Source organism: Tetrahymena thermophila (genome assembly GCF_000189635.1).
Source record: "Tetrahymena thermophila SB210 genomic scaffold scf_8254803, whole genome shotgun sequence".
NCBI classification, from domain to species: Eukaryota; Ciliophora; class Oligohymenophorea; order Hymenostomatida; family Tetrahymenidae; genus Tetrahymena; species Tetrahymena thermophila.
Window position 1 is genome coordinate 175,965 of NW_002476559.1, and position 14,628 is coordinate 190,592.

General features: G+C 22.3%; 1 protein-coding gene across 1 annotated transcript; it reads right to left on the reverse strand. All coding sequences in view use genetic code 6, as the record gives it.

The window, feature by feature from the left end:
* Positions 1 to 798: 798 nt before the first annotated feature.
* TTHERM_00001460 (WD domain, G-beta repeat protein) lies at positions 799 to 12,510 on the reverse strand (the record flags this gene model as incomplete). Its single annotated transcript, XM_001008026.2, has 18 exons — positions 799 to 1,683; positions 1,738 to 2,019; positions 2,137 to 2,312; positions 2,362 to 2,553; positions 2,655 to 2,774; positions 2,973 to 3,185; positions 3,403 to 3,790; positions 3,849 to 4,030; positions 4,079 to 4,639; positions 4,694 to 4,825; positions 4,891 to 6,628; positions 7,038 to 7,197; positions 7,253 to 7,259; positions 7,424 to 8,022; positions 8,170 to 8,439; positions 8,511 to 9,655; positions 9,811 to 10,041; positions 10,093 to 12,510. The coding sequence occupies 18 exons, from the start codon at positions 12,508 to 12,510 to the stop codon at positions 799 to 801; spliced, it is 9,699 nt and encodes a 3,232-aa protein (XP_001008026.2).
* Between the last annotated feature and the right edge of the window lie 2,118 nt (positions 12,511 to 14,628).

Sequence of the window (14,628 nt, forward strand, 5' to 3'; positions counted from 1 at the left end):
ATCCATAAATAAATTAGCCTTATCTTAGCATGGTCTAACTTATCTTTATTTTTATTGAGCTTAAATAAAAGAAAAAAAGGAATAACAAACCCCCAAATTAAAAGACCTGACATTAAAATAAATCCTATAAATTTCTTGTGAATTTGAGTATAACACTTGAAAGAAATATCTGATAAAATATATTTTTATTAATCCATTTCTCTGCATAACATAGCACCTAGTAAGTTTTATATCATATTTGGTTGCATGAATATAAAAAAAAGACCAAACCACTATAAATATATGACTATTTAAAATAAGTAAAAATATTTTAAATCAAAATCATCTTAATTACCACTTTTGCAAATATTGGTTTTTAAGGATTAATAAATTGCAGCATTTATATAGATGTGTTTGCATTTAATTAAAATTTTTATTTTTATTTGTTTTTGTACCTTTTTTATTAATTTTATCAAATCAATCAGCTTTTTTATATATTATTTATAATTTTCCTTTTCCAAAACAAAAAAATTTATTTTAAGAGTGTAAAAATTTGATTTTTTAAATACTTTTAAATTAATTCTTCTTCACAAAAATACAAAATTTTTCATTTTGTAGGATATTTATAACAAAAATTATTACCATTTTTTTGAATTTTATTGTGTTTATAAAAGAAAAATGGTGTTTCAAAATTTAAATTTATTTTACATTCACAGATTTATGTCGATAAAAATAAAATTTGTAATACTTAAAAATAATTAATCATATTTTATAAATAAAGCTTAATATTTTTCCTAAATTCATACATTTGCTTCCAGATCAATTATTTATTTCTCTATCTTTTTCTTGATTTTTAAGTTTATTTGTAATAGCTTCATTTTGTCTTTGTGGTGTTTCTCTGTTTTCTGGATACAATAAGTTTTAAAAATTTAATAAATCTGATTTTACACTATCTAAATCATAAACTTATTAGTCATTTTATGACTAATTTTCATTTTATTAGGAAAATACTTTAATTGTATTTCCGAAATTTAAATTTTCAAATCCTTAACCAAAACTTTGAGATTTTATTCTTCCTTAATCTGCTGTGTGTATTGTCTAATGATCCATTATAATTGTTCCTTGATTTATAATTTTTGTTGATTTTTTATCAAACTTAAAGCTTTTAACTTTTTTATAGCAAGTAAGCACACTGCTTTGTGCAGTTTATTGCTTTCTATATTCAAAAGAGTCTTCGGTTTAAATACCAAAGTAGTTTTTTGGTGTAAATATTTGATTATATATTTAATTATCATCTGTAAAATCCTTATTTTTTAAATGGTCTTTTTCTATGGATTATAAATCATGAGTAGATTTTACTTATTTTATACTTTATTATTTAATACTTTTAACATCTTCTTTTAGGGAACTTAATTATTATAATTCTATATTTATATCATTCGGATTATTAATTTCAATTGGTTATATTTAATCAGATTAATTATTTAAATCTAATGGATCTATATATTAGTTTTAATGGATATATTTTTAATATTGACCAAAATAATCTTGATTTTGAGGAGTAAATATATTGTCTATTTATGGGGTTTCTTGACTCTATACATTACAAAAATCAGACATTAACTTTGATTAATTTATAATTTGCTCTTTTATTTCATCATTTTACTCTAATTTGATCATATCAAATTACTTTTGAGAACAATTCTTTTATTTAAAGTTATTCTTTTAATAAAATTTTATTTTAGTTAATTAATTTACCATTTCTTCATAACTAATATTTTAAAATTCCTTTTTAAAGTAACTTTATGAGGCACAAATTTCTAAATTACAAGGAGGCTTTTGTTTTATTTAATAATTAATTGAATCAATATCAGAATTAGCTACTTAATCTATTTCTATTTATTCTTCCTATTCTTCTTATTTCATTGGTTTTTATTCTGAAAAAATATTATTTGGTTCATTTTTTGATATAATTAAAGGACTTTCCAATAATGCTAAATAATTTTCAATAGTTCTACTCTAATCTATACTACCAATTATCTAATTTTATATTATTTATAATGATTAATTACTTAAATTCTATTACTTCAATTATTAGTTTAAAATTAATTGCGAAGTAAGATTATTCGATAAAGTTATATTTGTTGATTAAGTCACTCTTTTTAAGCTTTTGCTAATAAAGCCTTCCCTTTTAACTAAATTGCTATTATTTAAGTTTAAACTCTATATCACCATTTATTCTTAATTTTAATTGTTTAAAAGAGGTGACAAATTGTTATTGTTGCTATTATTTGATGTGCTTCCAAACTTAACTTAGTTCTCATTTATTTTGTCTATTAAATTAGATATGAGTTAAATTATTTATTTAAATTAAAACTTTACCTTTAGAAATTTATACATATGGACTTCCAAAAAGTATAGTTTAGTTATTGATTGATATTGATATCTGGTTGATGTTATTATTGTTAATCTAGAGAGATTATTAATTTAATGTATCTGATTTGTCTAATTAAATTATATTTTTTTTCTTACTTAATTCAAGATTATTACTGCTATTATCAATTTTTATGTTTTCTGTTAGATTAAGTAAAATATAATTTAGTATTTAAAATCTTTTAAATCAAATTTACGTTGAAAATAAAATTAACTAATTAAATTAATAAAAAAATATTAACCTTATCTAACTTCATTGTCGCTCAATTTAAGAAGAGGACTTTAAATAATACTTTATGAGCTTACTATTTAACTAGATAAACCAAAAATTTTATCTCTTATTATTCCTCTTTGTTTATCCTCTTTTATGTTATGAAGAAGGTTTCTAATTTTTTTCCAGTTTAAGAATGTTGTTAAGTGTATGTTTTTTTAAATTTTAAAAAATGGTTTTAAGCATGAACAATATTAAGATAATTTTTCTTTAATTTTATCAAACTATTTTTTGAAAGTTATCTAAATTTTAGCTTTTATAACTTCAAAAAACATAAAAGTAAGATAACCATTATGTATTCCTAGCAGTATAATATAAAATATGTAGGATTAAACAGTATCAGGTTTGTTATATAAGTTAATATTCATAAGGACTAATATAATTATAACCACCATTGAATTTCTATCTGTTTTTTAGAAGTATATCATTTAATAAGGAGTAAATTTTACTAACACTACTAAATAAAGTATGAAAACTATAAGTGCCATCACCAATTTGTTTGCTTTTAATATAAGATAAATAGATGTGAATATCAAGTTAAATCTTATAAAATAACTAATATTGATTCATATAAAAATTAATAATCACTTACAGCAGTATGGTAAAACAAAAATAAAAAAATATTGTTTTTTATTTTTCATATTTGAAGTTTTTCAATACTTTTTTTATTTATTTTCTTTCAAAAAAAATAAAAAGATAATGTAAAATAAAATAATTACTGTAAGAATCTCCATAAAAATTATAGATGCAAACGATTACTATTTTCATATAACTTTTTACAAACTCCCAATAAAAGTTTTTTGTTTTATAATCTTAATAGAGGAATCCATAAATTAGTCTTAACTTAGCATGATCTAGCTTATCTTTATTTTTATTCAGCTTATATAAAATAAAAAAAGGAATAACAAATCCCCAAATTAAAAGACCTGGCATTAAAATAAATCCTATAAATTTCATGTGAATTGGTGTGTAGCACTTGAAAGAAATATCTGATAAAATATATTTTTAATTATCAATTTCTCTGCATGACATAGCACCTAGTAAGTTTTATATCATATTTGGTTGCATAAATATGAACAAAAAGACCAAACCACTGTAAATATAAGACTTTTCAAAATAAAATTAGTTTATTAAAATAAAAATGAATTTTAAATAATTAATTTACTATATTGTGTCTCATAAATTTAAGTTTTAAAAATATGATGTATATAATTAACATTCCTGCTAAATATAAAAATGGTATGCTTAAACCCCAAAGTATTCTCATAAAAACAATTGGAATATCCTACTAATTTAAATTTATAAGATAACAGTCCAATGTATATATCATATTTTAAACAGGACTACCTTTTAAATAAATAGATAATTAATAATATTTTTTTAAAAGTGAATTACCAACATATTCTGGGAAAAAAGTTAACCATGAAGGAACAGAAACTTTTACTGTGTTAACTAATTGTGAAATTTAAACGTAATTCATCATTGCCTTCATATTCATATTAGTAGTGTCTAGATACGATGATTTACTCACAGGAGCAAATTTAAGTTTTCTTAGATAATAGCCTATAACAATCATTTCACTAATATCCCATGCAATTCTGATATTTATTAGCACATAAACAACCATTCCTAAAGCTATGAATATTGTTGGAACTAAATTAATAGCCTTTAATAGTTTTGAACACTCCTTACAGTCAAAAGATCCATCAGTATAGTATTTTTAATTCCAAAATTTTCCTTAAATATCGCATTACTCACATAGCGGACCTATATGACCTTCTAAGCAATATCCTTACTCCTAAATTCCAACACAGTTAGATAACTTATTTGAACACTCTACAATAGAGTCACTTAGGTTTGTTGATTTCCAATAACCCTGCTTTAATGTCATTTAGTCCCTATAGCAGTGTTCAGCCTAATCTGGACATCTTATGCATTATTAATCTAAATATTTTTCTATGAAAAAGTTTACAATGTATTTGGATTGCAATTTTATAAATATAAGTTTACTTTTATCAGGCTCTATTATGGAGTATGTTTGATCCAAACACTCTTGACAGTAGTAAATACTTCCTTGTAATCTGTAAAGTTCACCTATAATACATTCTCTAAAATCAACAATGAATGTTATGTGGAAAGGACCTTTAAAAAAAATTATAAATTATATTATTTAGAAAAGTAACAAATTGTAAAAAAGTAAAACTGACCTGATTTAATATCACGGCTTTATAGTGTGGGATATGGTACTTTTAGTATTGATTCACTTTCTATGTAAAACATATTTTATGTTTAAGGATTTGCTATTACTTGCATTTATGATATTTAAAATGATTTTGATGTACTATTAAAATTTAAGTAGTCTGTTATATACTATCCAAATATTTTAATATTTGTGTTATTTGTACCTGCTCTGATGTTAAACTGCATAATTTCGCTTTAGATTAATGGAGGATACATGTTTTTTTTTACTAATTCAAGGTCAAAGTAGAGAGGATTATTTTCATCATCCAACAACTAAAACTGGAAGTTGAAATATTGCCCACTTTAAAATCTGTTTACAGAGCAAGTTTAAAGGTTAAGTTTATCATTTTTTACAGAATCTTGCAATCCTTCATTTCCAGTTATATCTAAATAGACTACACTTGACTACAAAATTTTTATATTACTTACATATGAACCATAGTTATTGCTATGAATTGTTGCCTTGTTCATAGTAATTATATTTTAAACAACATTTAGATTTCTTTTCTTATAGAAAAGATCACTGTTTAACTTATTCTTCATCATGTAAATAAAAACAGGTTCAATTTTTAAATACCTTATGCCACCACCTATCATTGCTTGATTATACTAAATAGTTGAATTTTACATAAAGAGATTTGTTGTATCTAAATAAATCGCTCCTCCATTCAGAGTTGCATTATTATTTATAAATATTGAATTTTAAATTAAAGTGAGATTATAGTATGAGTCTGAAATAGACAAGCCCCCTCCATTTAAAGCTGAGCAAAAAGTAAACTGAGTAAAATTAATCAGTAACTATTAAGCCTCAATAACTTAAAGAGCACCTCCATTACATACAGAGCAACTTATATTTTTAAATGTAGTGTAAATAACTTGATAAGAATTACCTCTTAGTTATATTAAAGGAGACTATAAATTTGAGTTGTTTTCAAACGTGCTATTTGATAGAGAAAATGTTCCTTAATATTAGTAGTAAGTATGGAAATTTGATGTATATGAGTTTAAAACCTAAGAAAAGGATACCCTATCTAAGTAACTTACATTTACTTGCTATAATTCAAAATCATATACAGATTAAGATTAAATAATATATAAATGTTACTAGATTTATGCACTACTTAGCTACTTAAAAGTTATATTTATAAAATTGCTATTCTGAATAGATATTTACTTAACATTTTTAAATACAATCAAGTCTTTATTTTCTGTTTATGAAGCTACTATAGTTATTTAATCTATAATTAGGTTATTTATATACACATAATTTACTTTTTCAAAAGTAAACAAGTATGATCCATCATATAAATATATATTTTGAATATAGAAGTTGTTTATGTAAATAGTATCTGAGTTTGAAATATTAAATAGAAGACTTTAACCTTTAAGATCCAAAGATGAGATGGATATATTTTCAAGTATCATACTTTATAAATTACTCAACTAAAATTAAAACTAATTTCCTGTGTTTTTCAAAACCACATTTTCAAAAGTAATGTTTTTAGATGCAGGATTAAATAGTACTAACTGTGCCTAACTAATGTCAAAATCATAATTCCTTACCTATAACAGAGTTAGCTAATTTAAGGAAAACGAGTCTGTAATAATATTCATTAAGGCTCTTTAGTTAGAACCAGAATAAACTACTTATGAATTCAAGCTAATGAGTTAAGGATCATAATAAAACTTTTAAGTTACTTCAATCTATATTTTAAATTTCATAAATAAATTTAAATATTTTATAGAATTACAGTTTTATTCTTAGTTCCCCTCTAAAATAATATTTTTTTGATACGTATATAATAATGTTAAAAATTTGATGGTTAGAATAGGGGAAGAAGTAGGGTTTTTCAATTTTATTAGGTAATTATAGAAGTTTTTTAAAGCTATCACATTAAACTTAATAGTGATAGAGTACTGTGCTCTGACTCCCCCCCCAGATTATATTTAATAAATTATTAAATTTTGAAATATTATTCCTTAAAGTTAATTAAAATTTTTTTGTTTTAGAAACTCAATATTAAAGAATGTTTAAAAAGAAAAATTTATAACAAATATGACTATAAAAACTTAAAGAATTATAAAAGTAAATATTATGAAATATTTATATTACCTAAAAAAGGGTTTATTACATCTGTAAATTCAAGAGGTTGAAAGAGGACTAAAATGACATTAAAGAAGACTAAATTTTATCTAAAGTATTAGCAGAAGGAAGCTCATAATAGCATTTAAGTTAACTTAAGGATGAAGAAGAAGGTGTATTTTAAGATGAGCTATTAAAATTTTAAATGAAAAAATTGTAATTAAAGTAAACTCCGTTTGATATACCTATAACCTAAGTTTAATAATTATTAGTTGTTGGATTAAATATTTAAGTTTTAGTGGCTAGATTTGGAAAGGATTAGTAAAATTTATTGATCAACCCCCAAGTATTAGTTGATGGATTTTGCTTAAAAATAGAAAATGAATCGTATTAAGTTACATAAGGAAATATTTAACCTTAAATATTTAGAATTTCAAATGATTTTAGGGTTTATAATAAGTTGGAATCTCTAATACTCAACTATAACTTTAATGTATCCAAACTATAAGTGTTAATTTAAAAATAAGCTTATACTATTAACTGACTATTTTAAATCTTCATAACTAAATGCTAAGCTTTTGTTGGTGGAGGGATGATTGTTATTAGCTATGGAGTACTTAATTAAATTTTATTATTGTCAGAAGTAACATTATAAGTATAAACCCTTATTTTTGGTATTATTTCACGAACATTAAGGATAAATATTCTGTTATATTAGAAATCAAATAACATTGAGTTTACTGGGTCTGTATTATCAATTTCAATGCTCCTCGCTTAGCTATTCATATAATCGCTTTGTGTTGCAAAATCTAAATAGAATATCATAAACCCAGTTTCTAAATGATGAATTAAAATTGAGTTTATATTATCATAATTAATGAAATTTAAATTTTTTATGCTAGAGTATTACATCAAAAGTTTATCAGCTATTACATCTATTCTGTATATAGATGAGTTCATTAAGAAAACAATAATTTAATTTAAGTTAGAAATTGACACAATTAACTTAACTTTGCTTGTAAATTAAAAATTAAATGATTGAATTTAAGTCAAAGGATTATACGACAACTTTATAAGCTTAAAATAAAAGTTTTCACAAAAAATAAATTTGTCAAAAAAATAAGCATTTTTTATCTCAAAATTAACCTAATAAAGTTATTACAAATTACTAGCGCTTTCACTAAATTAAATTATCTACTGATCAGTAATAACATAAAAAAATGAATTTTAAAAGCTTGTTTAACGTACTAAACTTAAACTCTAAACAAACTTTGCTTGCTGTGTTTAATTTCCAAACTACCATGCATTATTATCAGTGTCTATATAATATAGCATGCTAGTATTTTAACTGTAAAAGTAACTTGGTTATTTTTATTGAACCATACTTAGTGCTATTTTGTCAGTATTAAATGAAAAATCCATCTAATATATTCTATTTTTTTTATAAAAATGATTAATTTATTAAACACATTAAAAATTTTACTATATTAATAAATAATATACACTAAGACATATGCATCTATCAGACACATTAGATTATGCTCTTTAATAAGCATAGCTTTTTTGAGAGGTGGATTATACTAAGAGGTAAAATAATTTGTGTAAGAAAAAGTTCTCACATCAACTGTGAAAATATTAAAAAGTTCAGTTTTATAAATTATCAATTAATAATGCTCTTCATCTAGAAAAACCATATTAACGTTTCCATTTTCAATGTACTATGAATTAAGAATTTATTTAATTAAAACTCCAGTTGAAAGTCGATGCACAGCCAGTCTATAACTTAAAATATTTTTGTACTATTCACTGTATAAATAAATATGGTCCATCTTTTCAAATACTATAAAATTAGTTATTAGAGGATTTTGTGTAGAAATAGATAAAATAAATTATTAAGTCTTTCTATCCATAATCACTAATAATGTATACTAAAAAGAATAACTTTTAGCATTAATATATTTCATTCCAAGGATATTATCAGTGTGATAGCTAAGTTACTATTCATAAGCAAATGTATGAAAATTATAGGTTTGAAGTGAATAAATCATATTAATTAAGACTTTTACATAAAACTTACCATAAACTAGATCAAGGTCAACATATAAATCTATCATGTTTGGTATTGTGTAAGACGTGTAAGTATTTTACTTAATAGGAGGATTAGCACTAGGAATATCACAATAGTAATGCATGAATAAATTTTGATTATTATTTATAGAAATAATTCTTTTATTGATAGGATCATGATAATAAGATACAATTTGATATGGTATTTGTTAATCAGGTGGAATAGAAGCAATACTTGCATTATACTTTGCTTATTCTAAAATATGAGTATTAATTGTATACAAAAGCGTTTAATTTGAATATTGCCATACTGTAAAAATCATATCGCTAGAATAACTTATAATAATATCAACATCTAAATCTAAAAAAGCATTTAAAACATTTTAAGTTGATCCTCCTTGAAATTAACTCATGCCTGTACCATTCATATCCCATCTATAAAAATTATTTGTTGTATCATTACTATAAGAGACAATCCAGTTATTATTTGTATCAATAATGATATCATTTATAGTTGATTAATGAGCTCCTGAATATATTTTTGGTTTGGTCATAGTAGTTGTGTCTATTTGGTGAATATTCTTTTAATAAAATTAAAATTAAGAAAATATTGATTTAGACAATTAATTTAAGCCTTAAATATAAGAGTAGTAAATATTTTTTGTAAATTTTTAATGGTTTTGAATTTTTTAAATTTTGATTATCATTTAGATAATTTGAAAATAAAAAACCTTACATTATTAAAGGCATAAATAGAACGATCATTTTAATTATAATAAATTCCATTAAAGTAAAGTTCATCATCTATGTATGCAAAATAATTAGTTGAGATTCCACCTGAATAAATGTTTCCGTTTTCAAAACCTAAATATAGCTTCATAGTAATGGGATCTATAGCTATACTTGAAATTTTATCAGCAAATGTAAGAAGCATTTAATTATTGTATTGAAAGCCGAATGAAATAACCTTTTAATGTTAAAAAATTAAATACTATACTAAATATTTAAATTATATTACTTGGTTTTGTATTGCTGGAAAAGCTGTATTTTGTACAAAAAAATGCTATTCAGGATTAGAAAGAGGGGCACATAATTTTAAAGGAACTGAAGCAGCAAAAGTATATGTACCATAAATGAAAAGTGTATTATCATACCAATAAAAGTAAGCAATATTATAATCCTGCTGGTAAACCATAAAATTTTTAGTAACCACATCTACACTAATAGCAACTGGTTCATTTATTGAGTATCTTCTAACACCAGAAAAAAGAAAAGGATATATATACAAAATATTATTTGAAACAGTTGAAAAAAAAAGATATTTAATTTCAGGGTAATATTTCGCAAAGCCTAGTACTCCGCTATATGAATTAGTCATCAAAATAGCTTTAGTGGCAAGATTCATAATTATTACTCCGCCTTAATTAGCTCTTATGAAATAGGCATAGTCTATTCCATTATTATTTTCAAGAACTGCATAATAAAAACTATCATTAATGACTGAAGTAAAATTCATCGTAATAAAATTATAAACTTTCAATTACTATGCATTATTGAAGGCAATAAAAGTATTTTTGTACACAAACATATTATTTATTGACAAAGTTTTTAAATCTAAAGATAGAGTAGCATTTATTGTAACACTGAAAGGATTATAATTCCATAAAACTATAGTATTGTCATTATAGAGGCATGCTAATAAGTTAGGTATAACTATAGTCATATCTAATATCTATCTAAAGCAATACTGATCTAATAAAATATTACATGAAGGATGATATTGTTCTATTACTAATCTGTAGTCTGTTACATTTCCTTGATTTTCTAAGATTCTTTCTTCCCATATCTTAAAGCTTCCGTCATTCGAGTAAGTGATAACCCTATCGTAGAGCCTATCAAACAAAATTCCATTCACTGAATCAGTGTGATACTTCATTTTAGTTTTGATATTTTTCTTCTTATCAGTAATCTACATTTAGACTGGATGTTACTTAGGATCTTAAGGAAGCAGATTTAATTATAAAATAGTTAATTCTGAAGAGAGAATAAGTAAATTTTAATTATTAACTACAACTTGATTTACTGGATTTAATTTAGTGAAAAATAAATTATATTAGTAAATTAAAATAATTCCTGTATTATCATCAAATTAATTTATTGACACATTTCCATTAGAAGAAATAAAAACAAAGTAATTATTTGTAATAAATCTATACTAATTATCTGAATTTACTTAAGAAATGTATGAGTATATCTATTAATTTGTATCATAAATATATAAAATCACTTCTGAAATACTACAGCTAAAGAAATAAATAATATTTGGTATTTAAGGGGATGGATTTGCTAATATTTATTAAATAGGATGGCCATGATAAGTTTGAATTTCAGTGCAATTAAAGCTATTATATATAAATAATAAGTAATGATTATCTATTTATATAAGATAGCTTGAATTAGATAGTTGTAGCACTAAGTTAACAGGACTATTAAATGAACACTAATATTAGAAATTGTCTGGTTAATCGATGCTAATCCAAACAACGATCTTTTAGTCCTATCCATAGCTTATAAGCTAATAATTTGGTAAAATTAAAATTCCAGTAATTGATTTTATATGGGCGTTACTAAACAATTTATAGGATGAGCTAATTAATGTAGAAGTAGTTTACTGCTAATATATTGGTTAGTTTACTATTTCAGACATATAAACTACTGCGAAATTATTTAATGTATCAGTATTCTCCATTAAAATAACATAATCCTTTGCTATTTAAGTTAATTTATAATATCCTACTAAGGTGTTAGGCAATAATATTTTAAATAATATTTAATTGTAATTTAAATTCCATATTATCAGTTGTGTTCTACTAACTGATATAAGAATTTCTTAACCTTGAGGGAACTATGCCTGCTAAATTGATGTATTCCCTAGATCATTAATTTTATTTACCCTTAAATTACGCATACCAATAATTCCATCATCATGTCCTATTAATTACCCTATAAGCTAGTAATTTTGATTGTCTAATATGATTATGTTTGAGCTATAATTTCCTCCAACCATACCTTAAACTATTATTTTGCCTTAAGATGATGAAATCAAGCTTAAAAATACATCAAAAAAATTTTAACCTTGCTAATTCATTGTTGGACAAGGTAAGAGAGGTTTGCATGAGCTTGTTTATGAGTCAGAATAGTAAGAAATAGGGCAGATAGATTAACAAGAATTAGATTGAACATCATATGATTAACCAAAGTTGCAATAAGGAAGGCATGTCTGACTATTTTAATCTAACCTGTAACCACTATTACATTAAGAGCATTACAAACTATGGTTGCATATAAAGCAGTTTTAAGGGCAGTTTTAGCCTAAAACTTTAGCTGATTTATACAAAATATTTACTAAAATAAAAGTAATTACTATCAACTACATCTAATCTATTTTTTTACAAATATTTTTGTTATTAATTTATTATTAGTTATTAATTTAAAAAAATGAATATTATTGTAAAAAATCAATTAATAAAAAATATTAAATTTCAAATCAATTAAATAAGAAAAAAATTTTTAATAGAGAGAATAGTTACTCCAAAAATTAACATATAAATAGAAAATAGATTATACCAGAATCACTTTATTAAAACCTTAGATTAACTTTCTTCCTTTATTTTACTTTTCAAATTGTATATTTATTTAGTCTATAAATTTAATTTGATAAATTACAAAAATTTTTTTTGCAAACATTTATTATGTTAATAATAAATTTGAGGGAGGAGCTTAACATTGATTATTTAAAGAAGAAATAATTAGATTGTAAGGCATTAAAAAAATTGTACCCTTTTAAAGTAGTTTTAAATTTAAATAGAATAACAAAAGTTAATAACTAAATAAAATGGTAAAATATTTTAAATTAGAATCCTTATATTTAATAAATATATAAATATTATATTGATTATTTATATTTACTTTTTGAAAATATATTTAAAATATATTGATATTATGATTATCTCTACTGGTTGAATTTCTAAAATGAAACAAAATGTAAAATAATTCAAGAGATTCGCTTGCCTTTAATAAAAAATATCAAATTTAAAGCCAATTAAATATGAAAAAGTTTTTAATAGACATAATAGTTATTCCAAGAACTAGCATATAAATAGAAAATAATTTATATCTAAATCACTTTATTAAAGCTTTTTATTACATTATTAAAATTTTATTACTTATTTAGTTTATAAATTTAATTTGATAAATTGCAAAATTTTTTTTGTGTACATAAATGTTTTTATGTTAATAGTAAATTTGAGGGAGGAGCTTAACATTCATTATTTAAACAAGAAATAATTAGATTTTAAGGAATAAAAAAAAGTTTACCCTTTTAAAGTAGTTTTATGTTAAAATAGAATAACAAAAGTTAATAACTAAATAAAATGGTAAAGTATTTTAAATTAGAATCCTTATATTTATAAATATATAAATATTATATAACTTGTTATATTTATTATTTATATTTACTTTTTGAAAATATATTGATATTATGATTATCTCTACTGGTTGAATTTCTAAAATGAAACAAAATGTAAATATAATAATTCAAGAAACAACTCAATATGATTCTCTTGCATTTAATAAAAAATATCAAATTTAAAGTCAATTACATATGAAGAAGTTTTTAATAGAGAGAATAGTTATTCCAAGAAATAACATATAAATAGAAAATAAATTATATCTAAATCAGTTTATTAAAATTTTAGATTACTTTATTTAATTTTTTACTTATTTAGTTGATAAATTTAATTTGATAAATTGCAAAAATAATGTTTTTATGTTAATAATAAATTTGAGGGAGGAGCTTAACATTCATTATTTAAACAAGAAATAATTAGATTTTAAGGAATAAAATAAAGTTTACCCTTTTAAAGTAGTTTTAAGTTTAAATAGAATAATAAAAGTTAATAACTAAATTAACTTACTAAATATAATGGTAAAATATTTTAAATTAAAATCCGTATAATATTAGTAATATATAAATATTATGTAACTTGTTATATTTATTATTTATATTTATTTTTTGAAAATATATTTGAAAAATATTGATATTATAATTATCTCCACTTCCACTGGTTGAATTTCTTAAGCAAAACAAAATGTAACACAATTCAAGAAACATCTCAAAAACATTCGCTAGCCTAAAATTCTTATCTCAATCAATCAATTATTTATTTCTAAAATTTAGCTTTATATTTACTATTTTTGATTTGTGTACAAAAAAAATAAAATATGTTAGATAAATTATATATTTAAATATTCAAAAATAAATTCAATAAATATTTTTATTTAAATTGTTCTTTATAAATATTATATGTACATCAAAAGAGGACTTTTTTTCTACCTAATAAATAAATGCTTAAAATAAATATCTGTACTATTACAAGAGTTTTTCATCAAAGTTCATATGTTTTTGAGTGAAGAAGGATTGTAGCATAATACTAATTAAAAATTATTTATAGTATACAGTAAATTATAAATTTGGAGGAAAAGTGGAAATAAA